At 59.8% G+C, this 16455-nt stretch overlaps 1 protein-coding gene across 1 annotated transcript; it reads left to right on the top strand.

Annotated features, from left to right (window-relative positions):
• Nucleotides 1-4016: 4016 nt before the first annotated feature.
• On the top strand, nt 4017-16188 carry WNT6 (Wnt family member 6). Its single transcript, XM_036386870.2, has 4 exons — nt 4017-4093; nt 12057-12277; nt 15148-15449; nt 15727-16188. Exons 1-4 carry the CDS (start codon nt 4017-4019, stop codon nt 16186-16188), a joined length of 1062 nt encoding a protein of 353 aa, XP_036242763.1.
• Nucleotides 16189-16455: the final 267 nt, after the last annotated feature.

Below are 16455 nucleotides of genomic sequence, written 5' to 3'. Positions count from 1 at the left end.
TTGAGCACTGGATCATGCCCTGTGTCACCCCCATCTCCCACTGGTGACATAACCCCAGGGAGGGCACCATCCTCATCGTCCCCCTGGCTGCCACAGGCCTGTCTGCTGGCTGCTACCCTGCACTGGAGTCCCCCAGCTGTGAGCAGCCATGGATGGGGACCGTGTTGTTTTAATAAGATCATTTTGCTCCTGCCGTGAGGTCGCAACCCAGGCTTATGACATCACAGTGCGCTGCCATGGAAATGCCGGGATGTCACAAACACAGCTCGATGACCTCACTGCAGGAGCAGGAGAGGAGGCCAACGTGGGTTTGATTGCCAATGTCCTCAGGAATAAAGGAGGGGAGGGACGCTGGGAAAGTATGCGGCCGCTGAGCACCGGGGTGTTTGGGTTGGAAATCACCACGCTTTCCCCACAGCGGGAAAGGCCCATTACTTCCTCCCCGTCCGCTCCCTCCCAGCAGCCAGAGCCCCCACCAGCCTTGTGGCCGTGGGGTAGGAGGGCTGTTGGAGCAGGGCACCCCCATCCACACCCTTGGGGCTGCATGGCTGGGAATGAGAGACAGAGCTCAGCAAGTATCAGAGCACCAGCCTAGAGGCAGAGGGAGTTCAGTGGGGGGTGCAGGATGGGCCACTCAGGGGATGCTTTCTCCCACAGGCAGGCTGTGGATCCCTGGGGATGCTGTCACAAGAGGCAGAGTGGGCTGGAGTCCTGGGGAGGTCTCCTCTTTCTCAAGAGGACTTCAAAGTCACACTGCTATATGGAGATGATTCCCCAACACAGCACCCTCAAAACTGGACCACAAAGCACCTCTTGTTTGGGGCCAAAAACTGTCCCTTCCCCAGTCCATAACCAACAACTTCTCCTGGGGACCCCAGGCCCAACTGTGGACCCCAAAGCCCCTCTGTCCCATCACCCCTTCCACAGCTGAGTTCTGTGTCCTTTGCCACTGGGAGAAACAGGACTGCTTGGGGGGCACCCGTCCCCCCAGCTCTCTGTTGCAGGGGTGCAGGGGTGTCTGCTCTCCCCCTGCATCCTCCATCATTAATTTCCATCAGTGGCCAAGTGGGGCCAGGGCTGCCTGGGGGTGGCCGAGGAACACGGCGCTTTCCCCTGATAGCAAAAATAAATACATTAAAATTCTTGCAGGAGGCAGAAGAATGCGGGACGGCAGGAAAAAATTGTTTTATAATTTGTAATAACACAAAAGCCGGGGGGGGGGGGGGGGGAGTGAGCTGCGAGAGGCGAGGAAAGGCAGAGACAAAGAATCAGCTGTGATGGTGGAGGCTGCTTCAGAGTGGCAGTGGCATCCCTGTCACCCTGGATTAGTACGACCACTGTCACCTTGTCCCCTGAAGTATGTGTGCCTTTGGGTCTTGTTGCAGAAGGGGAGGAAGCAAGAAAATTACCGGGGCTGAGCGAACAGACAACCACTCCCCACCTGCTTAAGCAGGTCTCAGCATCTCTGTGCCTCAGTTTCCCCTTGCTAAAGGAGAATTTTTATGCAGCTGTGAGCAAAGCTGTGAGATAGATAGGGGCAAACTCCTGGCACACACCTCATCCCAGATCCTCTGACCCAGACACAGGGCAAGAAGCCCACCTTTGTCCACTCTGCCCCACCAGCCCCTCTAAGTGGGCTTTGCCCTAGGACCCAGACAATGGGGCCAGCTCCCCTAAGTGTGCTGGGGGCACGGCAGCCCCCCCGGTCCCCTCCAGCCTCTCGCAGAGCTGACATGATAAGGCGAGTTGCTGAGCACCAGCCGCACCTGCTCGCCGAGACGGCACCCCCGCCCCCCCGCTCCCCTCTTCGGGGCAAAATCAAAGGGATTTTTCTGCCCTTAGGAAATCAGATAAAGGCTTCTCACCTGCCCCGCGCTGCCTTTGCGAGGAGGCCAGGCGCTAGGGGCGGAGGGACAACAGGCACTTTCAACACGCCGGCAGATGAGCCGTGCGCTGCGGCGAGCGCTGCCGGCAGGGCTGGGCCCCTGGGCACGGCTCAGCCCCGGCCAGCCGCAGCAGGGATGTCCCCTCTCACCAGCTGCGGCTGTGGACTATCCCCCAAATCAGAGGTGATGGGGTCCCTGTAGGACAGCTTGCATGGAGGTGGTGGGTGAAGGCAAAGGCAACAGGGACAGGTGCTGCATGGTGCAGCAGCCCAGAGGCAGTGCCCAGCCCAGAGGCAGTGCCCAGCTCAGGGACTGAGCCCATGTCCCTGTGTCCCCGTGTCCCCATGCTGTGGCCAGGGCAGCTCAGTGCTAGTCACCATGCCAAGGGTGCAGACCAGGAGCCCATTTCCTGTGTGGGAGAGCAGAGAAGGAGCAGGTGTGAGTCCTCCAGAGGTGGTGGGAGTCTCTTACCTCCTGTGCCCAGGAGGGAGAGCATTGTGCCAAGGTGCTGATAAAGCCTGAGTCATTCACCACCGAATGCTGTTAGCAGGGAGCAGACATGCCCAGGTGAAGGGATGAAACCCCTGGTGATCAAGGCAAGGGGAACAGTTATGGGCAAGCCAGAGGCTTGAGGTGGGCAAGGTGTGGGAGGCCATGAGGAGGGACAGAGCACAAATAGCTGCTGGAGGGAGGGCTGATCTCACCAGCAGCAAGGGTGTTCTGCTTTGCCCATCACGAGTGGAAGACACCTCCTTTTCCTTTGGGCTAACCCAGTGGGCTGGCTGGTTGCTCCGTGGAGCTGGGTACAGAGATCAGGTGAGGCTCCCCCAGGGTAGATCCTCTCCCGGGATCCATGGCCCAGATGCTGCAGGGCTGGGAGGTGATCCCCAACGTCTGATGGCAGCCATAAATGGTACAAGAGGAATCAGAGATGCAGAGCACTGGACTGAGCGCTGGAAAACCATTCCTGAGGCTCCTCTGTGGGGAGCATTGGTGTGGCAGGCTATGGGCTCCTCCTGTCCCCAGCTGCACAGCCCTTGTGTGGCCCCCTGCTGCCTTCTGGGCATGTCAGCTTCCTCCTGCCCCAGGCAGCTCCTGCTGCTCCTGCTATTATGAGCTGGTCCTGGGAACTGTGTCTGCTCTGGGTCCCCAGCACCTGAAATGAAATCACCATAAACAAGATGTCCCTCACCACACTCTTCTCCTGGTCTCCTGGTCTCCTTGCTCCTAGGGCTGGCTCGATCATTCTCCTGTGTGTCCCTCTGCCCCAGGCGTGTCTCTCCAGAGTGCTGGAGCTAAGTGTGGGGAGATGCTCCTTAGGGGTCACTCCTCCAGCTTTCCCAGGTGGGACAGACTGGTCTGACGACAGGCAGGGTCATGGAGCCAGGGTTGTGCCAGGCGAGCCCAGACAGGGACAGGGGCCGGACAGGGCTGTGCTGGGGGCAACCCAGGGGCGCCAGGTTTGGGCAAGGCCATGCCAGGGGTGTCAGGGTCGGGCAAGAGTGTGACAGGAAGGTGTCGGGGACACTCGAGGCCAGGTCGGGTTTGACAGGGCTGCGGCAGGACCCCGAGTGGAGCCGGGCAGGGCTGTGCCAAGCAGGGCTTTGCCAGGCAGGTCCGCAGCAGGTCCGGGGCTTCGGAGGCAGGGCTGTGCCAGCCAGATCCGCAAAAAGGGCTGCACATTCAAACGCGGCGGCGGGACGCGGGGCCAGGCGGGCTGCGGCCACCGTCCTCTACCGGAGGGTGCCCGTGCTCGCATCGTGTCCGTGGCTCTGCGCTGGGAACGAAGCCTGGCACTCGGGAGTCCCCCCGCCCGGCCCGCCCTGTCCGTCCCCCGGGCTCCGGTTTCCCTGTCGGAGCAGATGCTTTCGCAGCCCCGTCCCTCCTCCTTCTGCGGAGCAGCCTCCGCGCCGCGCTCCAGCCGCCCGGAGGTGCCTGCCCAGCCCAGCCCAGCCCAGCCCGGCCCGGACGGCCCCGCCGGCCGCGCTGCCTGCCCGGCCCGGCCCGGCCCGGCCCGGCGGAGGGAGACAGCGGGCACCCACCCGCCGGGGCCCCGGCCGGACCTCGGGGGTGCCCGGCTCCTGGCCAGTGGCGTGGAGCGAGTTCGACGCTTTCCTCAGTCCTGGCAGGATGCTGCCTTCCTCCCGGACCCAGCTGGGTCTCTTCTTCATCCTCCTCTGCCCCGCAAACATCATCGGGCTCTGGTGGTGAGTAGGACATCCCGCGGGGGGAAAGCAGGAGGGCGTGCAGGGTATCTCGATCTCCGGGGGCAGTCCCCCCCCCAGCTTGGGGACAAAAGAGTCCCCTACACCCAGGCACCACTTGGGTTGGAATTGCTGCTCGCTGGCTGTTCTGGTCCAGCCTGGGGCACCCACATACTGTCAGGGTTTGGGCACACAAGTGTGCTGGAGGCAGCAGCTGGGGGATCCCCAGGAGTACAGGGTGCACGGGTCCTGTGGTGAGAGTTGCACTTTGCCTCCCCGCACCCCCAGCCCACTGCCTGGGAAGCTTGCATGCCTGAGGGGTGGGCAAGGGGGCTTAGTGGCTTCCAGACCCCTTCAATAAGTCAAATTTAATTAAAAGCCTTAGGGTCCCTACAGTGTCCCCCCTGAATGGTGGCCCGGACACAGCAGGGACAAAACCCCTATTTGTAATGGTGCCCTCATCAAAGGCAGAGACGGTGCCTTGCAGGATACCAGAGGGGGTGGGGGATTCATTACAGGCACAGAACTGGGACCCAGCCTTGGAAAGCCCAGGTATCTGTCGAAACATGAACTATTTAAATCTATTAAGAATTTCACCCAGCCTGTCTTTATCCGGTTTTAAGTGCTTAGATTCCAGCTCCCCGGCGTGCCGTCCGGGCTATCATTCATTATCTGAGGCTATTCGTCTCCACATTGTCACACTCTTTTGACCCCTAAAATAAAGCTCTCCATAAGCCTTTCCCCTCACAGTCCCCTGCCTGCCCACCAGTGATTTATTCCACATCTCCATTCCCTCTCCTAGCCCTGGCTCCAGGGCTGCACTGGGGGCCTTTGTGAGTGTAAATGGTGCTGTTACAGTCAGTTGTACATCAGCTGAGAGTTTGTCCCTGGAGCCCAAGCGTTGAGTTTATTGCCAGGCAAGGGTTTAACATGGGGCTGAGAGGGACTTGCCTTGGGTTTTTGTGCTAGAAGAGGGGAGAGTGAGGTAGGGCAAGCCTGGCCAAGGCAGGGTGCTTGTGGAGGGTCTCCATGCTCCGTGCCACCCACCTCAGGGTAGCTGTGACATTGCAGGGCATGTGCCATCCTGCTGCTGTTTCTTCCTGGCTAATTCTCAGACACACACACAGAGCTGTCCCTTCAGCTGTCCATGCTTTCTCTGCCCCATCTCACCAATATCTTCAAGTTCATGGTGCTGTGCTCTAGTTTTGAGGACATCTGTCCATGACTGGAGCAGGTAAAGGTGAAGCAGAAGCTCATTTTGCTGTCATTTCAGGGGCAGGCAGACAGCACCAGCCAGAGCTGGATATGGGGTACTGGTGCCCCTTGCCCCAGGTGCTCAGAACTGCATCTCCCCATGGAGTCTGGGTCCTGCTGGTGCCATGTGTGCACAGGAGCAGTGACTTCAGGAGATTAGCAGGATTTGGCAGAGGAGGGCAAGGGGTCAAACTTGTTTTTTTTTTCTTTTAAAAGAAGAAGAAGAAAAGGAACCTTTATTTTAAGAATAATAACTCAGCTGCCTGATGCACGGCGAATGCACTGGGCAGTGGAACGGCTTCAGGGGGATCATCAGCTCACACTCTGCTTCCCTCTGGAGCCAGAGAGCTGGGAAGAGGTGGTGGGTGGATGAGGCCACCAGCGCTGCCAAACGGATGTGCCAGGCTTCCTGGGACCGGGCATAGGAGCAGCTGGGTGATTCATGAACTGCTTCTCTCAGAGTTTGGTGTTTTGGCCCCTGGCTGAGATGATCTCAGGGAGCCCTTCCTGTGTGGGGCAGAGGAGTCTGGGCACTCATGACAGGCATCTTCCCGTGTGCCTGCTCCTGGTACTCGTCCCCTCTCCCAGGTCTGGGTAGCACTGGTGTCAGTGGGTTTTGCTGTTGGTGGGGAGAGGTTCAGGGGAGCAGCTGTGTGTTGTGCCAGAGCTCCTGGAAGCCCCAGGACTGGTGGCATTGATAGAGCTGCTCCTTGCTGTCACTGTCACTGATGCATGGGGACTTTGGTGGCACACCTTTGTGTGTGCATCACTGGGCACTTGTGGGTGCTTAGCCAAGGTGCTCAGCCATTTTCCCCTGGGCAAGAAAGAAATGTCTTCACAACTTCCCCATCCCACCCCTGAGTACATTATCTGTGTGCTGGGTGGGATACAAGGGGTTGCCTGTTTAAGCCAGCATTTTCCCCCACTGACGACCCAATTTCTGACAGGGCTGCAGCTGGGCTGGATCTCAAGATGCAGTCCCAGCCCAGGCAAGCAGAAGGCCCTGGCCACTCACAGGTGGTAGCTGTGCCCATTGGGATCCTGGCACATGGCTGCATCTGTGGAAAAAGATTTAGGTGTGGTGTACAAGCACTGACACCCTGCTAGTGACATTGTAGCCTGAGAAAGAGCGTCCCCATTGTGTTAGGATGTCCCCAGAGAGACACAGACCTTTCCATGGCAAAAGGGAGCAGGCTGTGGTCAGTGCCAATGGAAGATAGGTCACTCAGGTGCTGCTGGCACCTTGATTAGTGCCAAGCTGCAGGGAGTAGGCTCTCCTTGTTCCCAGTGGCTCTGTAAATCCTCTTTCTTCCTCTTCCCCTATTCTTTACACATTTCTTGCTCAGCTCCTTGTGCAACAGTGATTTCTCCCTGAGCAGGACAGGTAGGGACTGCCTGGGGCTCCTGGGCTGGCCCAGAGGCTGCAGAGATACAGAGCAGGCAAACTCAGTGTCTGAGGAGCCCCAGGCAGGTTCAGGGCAGGATTTCAGCCAAGCCGGTTTGCAGGAGTGCAGAGGCACTCTGGGGATGGGGGCAAGCAAAACCAGCTTCCCTGGTGCCTCTTGTCTGTCCATGGGCATGGCTGAGAGCAGCTGAGAGATGGAGGAGAAAGCAAGGGAGAAAATCATCCCAGCTGAAATGTGCTCTGCTCCAGCTGTGGGTCTGAGGGGGCCCAGAGGGATGGACACCTGCCCTCCATCCCCTTCCTATCCATGCACGAGGGCAGTGCACCTCCAGCTTTTCTTCAGAGGTGCTCAGAGAGGACCTCTCCCACCAGCCCCTGTGGCTGTACCCACGCTTGAGGGGGTCCCAGTCCCATGTCCCTCAAGCCACACAACCTGTGTGACCACCCAGCAGTGGTCTCTCCTCTTTCCTGCCCAGCTCCCACACTGCAGGGCTAGAGCCTGTGAGGGCAGGCTGCTGGGCTGGAGGGCCCTGCCTTGGGGTGAGCCTTGTGAGTCACCCCGGCCTTGCTGACCCACAGCTGCTACCCCACGGCGCCCCACAGACTGGGCTGCCCAGCCTTCCCCAGCATGTCTTCTGCCCTGGGGCAGCACCATATGGGCAGGAATGAATCTCCCACTGGGAGAGCCCCTGCCTGACGCCATCTCCCTGTGCCCTTGCTGGGACAGCTGCTGACCTGCTGGGTTTTTCAATGGGACAATATTTCTCTTGCACCCTTTGAGATGACTACTGGCTCCAGCATTGGGTGACTTGTTTTCTCCCACAAAGGCAGCTGAACTTTCCCCAGTGCCATCCCTTGTCCCTGCTCCTGGTCACATCCATCTCCCATGGTGACACCCAGGCTCCCTGGCCATGCCCTACACATGCACACAGCTGGAGGATCGGTCTGGCCTTTGCATCAGAACCTTGAGTGCTTCAAACCCCCCTCATGCAGGAGGATACTGGGCACACTCTGACATCTTTTTAGGCTTTGCAGCGTCCCCCCACAACATGTGACATCCACATCTGGGCATGAACTAGCCAAGCCCTCGTGCTGCCCCAGCTCCAGCCTCTGTCAGCACCCAGAAGAATGAGGTAGTGACCATGAGTGGGTGGACTTCTTTCCTCTTATCCCAGCCCTTCCAGGGTCTGGACATGGCTTTAGGACCACCACCTCTGCAGGTGAATGCTCCCTCCATGCCCCCTGTACCTGCAGCACAAGTTTGGGCAGTTCCTGCTCACGACAGCCTGGCCTCAGCACGACCCTGCAGCTAGCAGGTCCATGGCTTGGTGAATGCCATGCCAAAGCCTCTATCCTTTAGGCAGCTCCCCAGCTGTTTGCATGCCATCCTTGCCAAGGAGATGTAAGGAGGAGGGTGGGGAATGGGGGGTCCCCCTTCTCTTCCCAACCCATGGCATTTCCTGCTGCCTCAGTGCCCCGGGTGCTGCTCGGCAGCCAAGCCCTGGCTGTGCCCCCCAGGGCAGTGACTTGCTGCTTACTCACCACACCCCCATGGGCCCCTGCTCTGGTTCCACACCCAGTGCCCGTTAGTGCCAGCACCCACACATGGCCTGGGTGAGGGGCTGGGTGCCCACCACATGCCTGCATGGGCTGAGGGAAAGCTGGGTGGGTGAAAATTCATCTGTGGGTCCCCCTTGCCCTGTTTGCACAGCTTGGAAAGAGATGGGCTCCCTTTGGGTTTGACTTGTAGGCTGTCGCACAGTGTGACATCATTGTGTGGGGTGTGAGGTGACCTATGTCCCCAGGGATGGAGGTCAGTTGTCCAGGGCTGTCACCCTGCAGTTCTTACCTCTCCAGGTGGGTGCAGAATTACCTGTGGGCTCAGAGTGATGACCTGGGTAGCCTAGTACCTACATCACCCTGCTGAAGGTTTCTAGAGGCTGGGATAGAGACCTGTATGTGAGGCAAGACACAGCCTTACTGCCCTAGAGCAGATCCCCCTGCCCCACAGGAGTGCCCAGGCAGCAGTGCTCAATGGGTGCAGGCCTGTCAGATCCCACATGGAGCTGGAATGGCCCAATCACTGCTCTCCTGCAGGTGTGACTTTTGAAAGCTGACTATCCTCCTCCTCACTGCATAGTTCTACCAGCCTCACTGCCTTGGCTTCCTGCAAACCAGGACCCTGCTGGGTCCCCTCCATAATGCTCTGCTGGCAGGGGCCAGAAGTCCTGCTCCACATCATCCCCATGCCCAAGAAGAAGATGGTGACTTAGCCCAGGCTCCTTGGTCCATGATTTTGGCTGGGAATGAGATTGGGGCATGCTGGAAGCCCCATGACCATGAGCTGAGCTGTGAAAGAATGGTGATTGTATCTCTTGGGAACCCCTGTCTCTGTGGCAGCAGGCACAGCATCCAGAGCACAGGGGTTGCATCAGGAGCCCTGGTGACTCCTGTTTGACGTGTGTCACTGGGACTGGGCTCAGGCTGTGGCAGCCTAAGGGCTGAGAGTGGCAGGGGGGCAGTGGTTTGCAGCTCTTTTTCTGTGCCTCAGTCTCCCCTTTCAGCAATGGGGGCTGTTTCCCTTACACAGGGCTGCTGGGAGGTTGGATAGTGGGGCTCACCATCCCACTGGCTTTTGGGGCAAGACAGAGCCCCCAGCAGCAGTTCTGGCAGGCGGCAAAAGGCACCAGGGGCAGGTGGCAGGGATGCTCTGTGCTGCTGAGCCTGGCTGGGGGCTCCAGGCAGGGGCCGGGGTGCCCCAGGCGAGGTGTGGGGAGCCGGGCTGGCGACCCTGTTCCTTCACCAGGGCAGGGGGAGGAGTGCCCGGCAGCAGAGGTGGGGCACCTTAATTGTAGATGCGGGAGGCCTTGGAGCGGGACAAGCTCAGGCAGATCTGGGCCCTGCGCCGGAGCCCTTGCCAAAGTGGTAGCAGTTTGGCAGCATTTTTCTTGCCCTTGTCTCCCCCCATTCTCTCCCCCCTCTAAACCCTCCAAAGCAAAACAGCTCTTGGGCTCCCGGCAGCCTCCCCGTGCCAGAAAGAGGAGCCCAGCGGAAATTAATATCGCTCTGGACTTAGGCAGCCCACCCCACGCCTGGCCGGCAGGGACAGAAGCTGCTGCTCTCTCGCCAGCCTCGCTGCCGCCTGGACCATGGGTGGGGACCCCCGGTGAGCCGCCCATCACCCCCAGACCCGCGGGGCTGAGCTCTCCTTCCTGGCCTGATCCAGCGGGCCGGGGTGAGCCACAGTTCAGTATTTGATCTGACGGCCCCGGGGGGCTGGCGCATCGTTTTTATATGAGTACAAAGAGTCGTCTCTTAATGAAAGTCCCATCCCGGCTCCCCCTCTTCCCCACTCCACCGGCGGGGGCAGCCAAACCTCCGCCATCCTGCTGTGGTCACAAAGGACAGCAAGCTTGGAGACCAACATGGAGGCTTGGATCCCTCTGCGGTCATCACGGGATGGGTCTGGACAGATTTTCTGGTCACTTTCCACGTGGGCCTCAGTTTCCCCATCTATGGAGGACCTGTACCAGGCAATCTCCGTGATGATTTCCTAGCTGCCCCATCCCTTTGCAAAGGTCCATGTGAATCATGCAGCAAAGGGAAACTGAGCTGATGGGAGCAAAGGGACATGGGTTCTCCCTGGCAGGAGTGTGGACTTGCCTCAGTTTCCCTGCTGGAAGTTCTCTTTTCAGGCTATGCCTCTCTGTTGAGCTGTTTAACCTTCAAACCTCCAGCCAAAGCATAAGGACTCCTTTTCCAGGCTGTGTGAGAGGGCACATCCTCTCCAAGCCCAGCTGGGGTCTGGTAGGCAGGAGATCCAGGCAGCTGGGGAGCTGACATGAATCAGGGGGATCCTGGCAGGGCTTTGAGCTTCAAACAAGGGGCTTGGAGGGGGTTTGCACTGGGGACAGGATTGCAAGCAGAGTACTGCAGCCTGGTGTCCCAAACACAGCCCCCCAGCTGCACAAGAGTGAAAAGGAAACCCAGAACACAGTTAAACACTGAGATTCAGCTTGTGATTTTTGAGCCCCTGGGGCTTGGCCAGACTATAAAGCTCTGGGTTTGGAAGCTGTGCAGCTGATGCTCTCCAGTGAGTGGGGCTGAAGGCAGCACGGCCGCCCAAGCACTGCTCCCCAGGGAATCCCAGGGAATGTAACCTCCCAATCATCAGGCATATCCTGATCCTGGGGTATGCTGGGTCCAGCCCTGAGCTTCTGTGGGCATCCGTGGCCACGAAAATCATGTTGTTGAGCAGGATGAGCTCTGAGCCTACAGGAGCAGCGCTGGAGGCGGGGGTGGGCTGAGTTTAGGGTGTGCTAAATTGGTGTGGCCCATGGCTCCGGAGTTGCCCGTGGCAGAGCTGGAGCACGGCCCGTGCCAGCACGAGGCAGGGCGCTGGAGGCTGCGCAGCTGCACCATGGAGGGCACTCCAGGCAAAATGTGTGGGGAAAGTACAGGAGTTTCTGTAGCCCATGGCACACCGGGGAGCACAGCAGTGTGCTCAGACTTTGCCTTCAGGGCCAGGGAGTCAGGCACCTCACGCCAGCTGTGCTGGCAAGGAGGAGCTGCCTCTGACGTGGGCCCAGCCAAGACTTGCCCTCCCTCGCTGGCATTGGCAAAGCTGGCAATGCCACCTGCATCCCTCCCTTCACTCCTGCAGCCGCCTGCGGCTCCATTCCCTGGAGTCAGTGCCTGGATTTGGGGAGGTGAGTACAGGATCCTGGCCAGCAGCCGAGGGCCTTTATCAGAGGCAAGGTCACTCTTCTAGTCTCCCACGGGGTGAAGCAGCGAGAACCCGTGCAGAGGAGGAGACTCACCAAGATTGCTGGCTGGGCTCCTTGCTGCGTCCACAGCTCTGGGAGACGCAGCTGCATCGGGCATCAGTCACATGGCAATTCCAGGGCTGGGTTAGATCAGTGCCAGCCCCAAAGAGCAGGTGCTGAGTTGCACAATATTTCTGCCATCTCCCTTGGGGACACCACCATCACCTCCATGGATGTCCCCAAGGGTGTAGAGTGTAGAGTGGTATGTGCCAGCATACCACTGTCCCACAGTAGGAGATCCACCCAATTCCCCAGTGGATGGACAGGGCAATGTATTGCCTGGATGAGCCACCCATACCTATTGTCCTAGCCCCACTGCATATGTCTCTCTGTCCCCTTGTCACCCGGGCTCAGCATGGAGCTGGCGCTGCCCCGCAGCCTTGCTCCATCCCTGGGGTAGGTCTGCTCATGTCCCACCCACACCCTGGTCTCTGCTGGGCTTGGGTGCTGGTTTTGCTCTGCTCGCTGTCCCCTCCTGCAGGGCAGTGGGGAGCCCCCTGGTCATGGACCCCAACAGCATCTGCCGCAAGACGAAGCGGCTGGCGGGGAAGCAGGCAGAGCTGTGCCAGCTGGAGCCAGAGATCGTGCAGGAGGTGGCCAAGGGCACCAAGCTGGGCGTCCGGGAGTGCCAGTACCAATTCCGCTTCCGCCGCTGGAACTGCACCAGCCACAGCAAGTACTTCGGCAAGATCCTGCAGCAGGGTAAGGCCAGTGCTTCCTCAGCTTCCCATTTCCCAGAAAGATCTCAGCCTGGGGAAGCACCTCCCTGGGGCTCCTGGAGCAGAGTCTTGGCGTGCAAAGCTCTGTGTGTGTGTGTGTGTGTAGGGGGTTGCTCAGTGCTCCCCGGTGCAGTCACACCGAGGTTTTACTGCCGGGACATGTCTCTCTGTGTTGTAATGAAGCAATTACCAATGCTCCCAGACAGTGCGGGGCTTCATGAAGCCCAAGAATGCACCCTCGTCTGGCAGTGATTTACTGCTCCCCCGGGACCCCAGGGTGTGCTGTGGGAAGGGGCCTGGCTGTGGGGCAGTGTGCAGCCCTTGGGAGCTGCCCCTCATCCCGTGGGTGCCCTTCACGTCCCTCCTCCTGGCCTTGCAGGGAGCAGAGGAGAGGATGTTTGTCTCCTGTCCCCGTCCCTGTCCCTGGATGGGCAGCCTGGTGTCACCCTGAGGAGCAGGGCTGGGTGGCAGGAAGGTATGTGCAGCTCTCAGACAGTGGGTACAGCAGTCCAAGCCAGGCCCAGCTGCAGCAAAAATCAGAGCAGGGGCAGAGCAGGAAGGCACCTGTGAGTGTGTGAGGGATGGGAAAGCCCTGCCGTGCACCTCAGGGAGAGTAGCTGGGAGTGGATGATGCTCCAAGCAAGAGGGGTTTCTTGAAACACCTTGGGCTGGTAGGATCACTTAATGGGAAGTGAGTTTAGCCCTGCCCCTCTTCCCATATTTGTCCCTGTGCTATGGCAGATGAAGATGCTGGAGCAAGCCCCAGTCTCCTCAGCCATCACATCTGTTGGTGCTTGGCCAGCCCAAGGCAAGGTGGATATGTCCATGGGCCATGCAGGGGAGGGAAGGTGGCATCCCTGGGGGGATTGGAGAGGGTGGGGTGCCCTGGGCACCCAACTGACTGCAGGTACTAGTGGGGGTCAGAGCTGAAGCCTCGAGGGAGACACTGGCCCATGGGAGGGGGATAGGCTCATTTAAAAAGCTGATATGCAAATGTGGGTTCCCCCCAACACAGGGAGGTGTATTCAGCCAAGAGGCAGAGAGCCAGGGCACATGGGGGACTCTCCTGTCTCTGGAGTCACCTATTGTCACCAAAAACTGGCAGTGAGGCAGGTGGGATCTATGCCAGGCAGGGATCTGCTCTAGAAGTGGGGTGGTGCCAGAATGCAGGGCCAGACCAGGTGGGGAGTGAAAGGTACTGCCAGATGAGCTGCTGGGTACCCAGGAACAGCTTGTGTTGGAGGAGGCACAGGCACATCAAGCATGGGGATGCTGAAGGAGCCACCACATTGGTCCAGCCTCACTGCTGGAGTGCTGGAGATAAGCAATGTCATAGGGACAGTGGTGAGTTTGAGTCCCTGGCACTCTGAGGACAGCTAGAGGTGTGGCGTTCCCCAGGGCAACAAGATGGGTGTTAGAAGTCCTCAGAGGTGCCAGCAGGCACCAGTCTCCCTGTAAGCCTGCAGGGACTGCAAAGTGTCTCAGCATTTCTGGGGTTCCCAGCTCCATCAGATAAACACCTTCCATCCGATATCCTTTTCTATCCAAGGGTGCTGCAAACCTCTCATTCCTGGCCATGGCTTCCCTGGCACAATCATGGCTGTCCCCTCTTCCCTTGCTGCCACCTGTGCCAGGTGTGGCATGCCAGGGCAGGCTGGCTTGGGGGCAGCCACGTGTCTGGAGGAACTGTCAGAGGAGCGGCATCCCCCCAGGGCCCGGCTGGCAGGGTGGCATGGGGATCTCTGCCAGCTTTGGGCTGTCTGCTGAGGGTTCTGCCAGCCCCAGGTGGGAGCAGGCGGGTGGTCGGGTGGCTTGCAGGGGTGGGAGGGCCCGGGGAGGGAGTGGTACCCCCTTGGTGGCACTCCCAGAAAGGCACTGGTGTGCCCAGCTCCTGCTAACACCAGAGGGATGCAGGTGCTGCGTGGGCTTTTGGAGGAGCCGCTCATGGAACTGTTGCCCTGGTATCCCTCTTCCTGCAGCCTCCCCACGTCAGAAGACAGAGGGATGGGAGAGCCCGCAAAACCCCCCTTCCCCTCCTTGCCCAGGAATCCCCTGCGGGCCGCCCCCTGGGCCAGCCCTGCCCTGGCATTCGGGCGGGCAGGAGCGAGGCTGGCACGGTGCAGGGGGTGCGGGAGCCCCCCGAGCAGGGCGCCGCACCCCTGCCGCCAGAATCCCCCGCTGGCTGCGGCTGCGAGCGGCAGGTCCGGGCAGGGGAAAGATGCTTGGAATTCGTGTCCCGGAGCAGAGAGAGACAGGAGCAAATACTAATAATAAATAATCCTGCAGGGTGGAGGCTGTGCCGGTGGAGAGAGGGGGGCGGGCAGCTCCCCATGGCAAAGAGGGTAGTGGGGGGAGAGCAGGCAGCACAGCTTCATCACTGCTGCCCTGCAGAGGGTGAGTGGCACCCTCGGTATCCCTCACAGTGTGCCCTTCCAGGTGCCAGTTTGGAGCTGCGGTTGGGATTTTTACTGCTTGGAGGGATATTGCAGGGTAGTGTGAGGAAGCTGTGGGTACCACCTGGTCATCTGGGACCACCCTTTGCTCTCTGAGCTTCCCTTTTTCCTATGGGGCAGCATCCAGACTTGCAAAAGGAGATGGGAGATTTGTTTCCTCTCCACAGCTGAGTGCAGGAACACTGGCAGGGCCTGAAGATCCCCAGAGTCTTCAAATCTGCTTGCAAGAGGCATCTTGGGCTCCAGGCAGCCTGTTCCAGGGTGGGTGCATTGCCCAGGGAAACAGCACTGAGCACATATGAAGAGGGAGAACGGGGAAGCCCCTGGGATGTCAGCCAGGGGGTGGTGCTTTGCTTGCTGGAGCTGACCCCACATCCCAGCCCTGTCCATTCTCCTGCAGATATCCGTGAAACAGCCTTCGTGTACGCCATCACGGCGGCTGGAGTGAGCCATGCCATCACGCAGGCCTGCAGCATGGGCGAGCTGCTGCAGTGTGGCTGTGAGCTGACACGGAGCCGGGCACCCCCCTCGCCCACGGCGGGGCCGGGCCCAGAGGGCACCGCCTGGGAGTGGGGGGGCTGTGGGGATGATGTGCAGTTTGGCTACGAGAAATCCCAGCAGTTCATGGATGCCAAGAACAAGAAAGGAAAAAATGATATCCGAGCTCTTATCGACCTGCACAACAACGAAGCTGGGCGCTTGGTAAGGCCCCTGCACTCCCTGTCCCCTGCAGCCCTTGTGCCCCTGCCCAGCCCTCCACCTTCAGTGTCCCCAAGCCGTGTACCTGCACCAGCTTTGGCTGAAAGATGACCCAACATCTTTTGGGTATCCTTTGCAGGTGCTTTGGAAACCCCTGGGCCACTCTCCACCCCCAGCCCCTCCCGCGGGCCAGGGCAGCACCACGGGGCAGGGTTTTGGCTGGGGGTGCTGGGCAGCGAGAGAGGGCCCTGAGGGCTGAGCATGGCTGTCTCTTCCTCAGGCGGTGCGCAGCTACATGAGGACAGAGTGCAAGTGCCACGGGCTCTCGGGCTCCTGCACGCTGCGGACCTGCTGGAGGAAGATGCCCCATTTCCGCGAGGTGGGCGATCGCCTGCTCGAGCGCTTCAACGGGGCTTTCAAAGTGATGGGAGGCAACGACGGCAAAACCCTCATCCCTGTGGGCGACAACATCAAGCCTCCCGATAAACAGGACCTCATCTACTCGGCCGACTCGCCTGATTTCTGCTCGGCTAACCGTAAGACGGGCTCGCTGGGCACCAGGGGCCGTGTCTGCAACAGCACGGCCATGGACACGAGCGGCTGCGACCTGCTGTGCTGCGGGAGAGGGCACCGGGACGAGACGGTGGTGCTGGAGGAGAACTGCCTTTGCCGCTTCCACTGGTGCTGTGTGGTGCAGTGCCGCAAGTGCTCCGTCCGCCAGGAGCTCAGCCTCTGCATCTGACAGCCCGGGGTCAGGCGAGGACAATTTGGGAGGCCTCCTCCAGGCTCACAGGGCCCCCCTGGGACAGAGACAGGTGGAGCCGGTGGCAGGGTCGGCGTGGGTGAGCTCAGCTCTGCACTCTGGGGAGTCCTGGCTTCCCCAGAGGGCAGCACAGGGCTGCCTGGCACCCCCATGGTCCCCATGGCACAGAGCTTCCATAATAAAGCTATTTAAAGCCGTATGCCACAGAGCTTCCTGGGGAGGGCTGAGACGCGCTGGCCACCGTAC

The sequence above is a fragment of the Molothrus ater genome, chromosome 7 (assembly GCF_012460135.2).
Source record: "Molothrus ater isolate BHLD 08-10-18 breed brown headed cowbird chromosome 7, BPBGC_Mater_1.1, whole genome shotgun sequence".
NCBI classification, from domain to species: Eukaryota; Metazoa; Chordata; class Aves; order Passeriformes; family Icteridae; genus Molothrus; species Molothrus ater.
The sequence above is the reverse complement of the archived record's forward strand: the minus strand, read 5'-3'. Positions and strand labels throughout refer to the sequence as shown.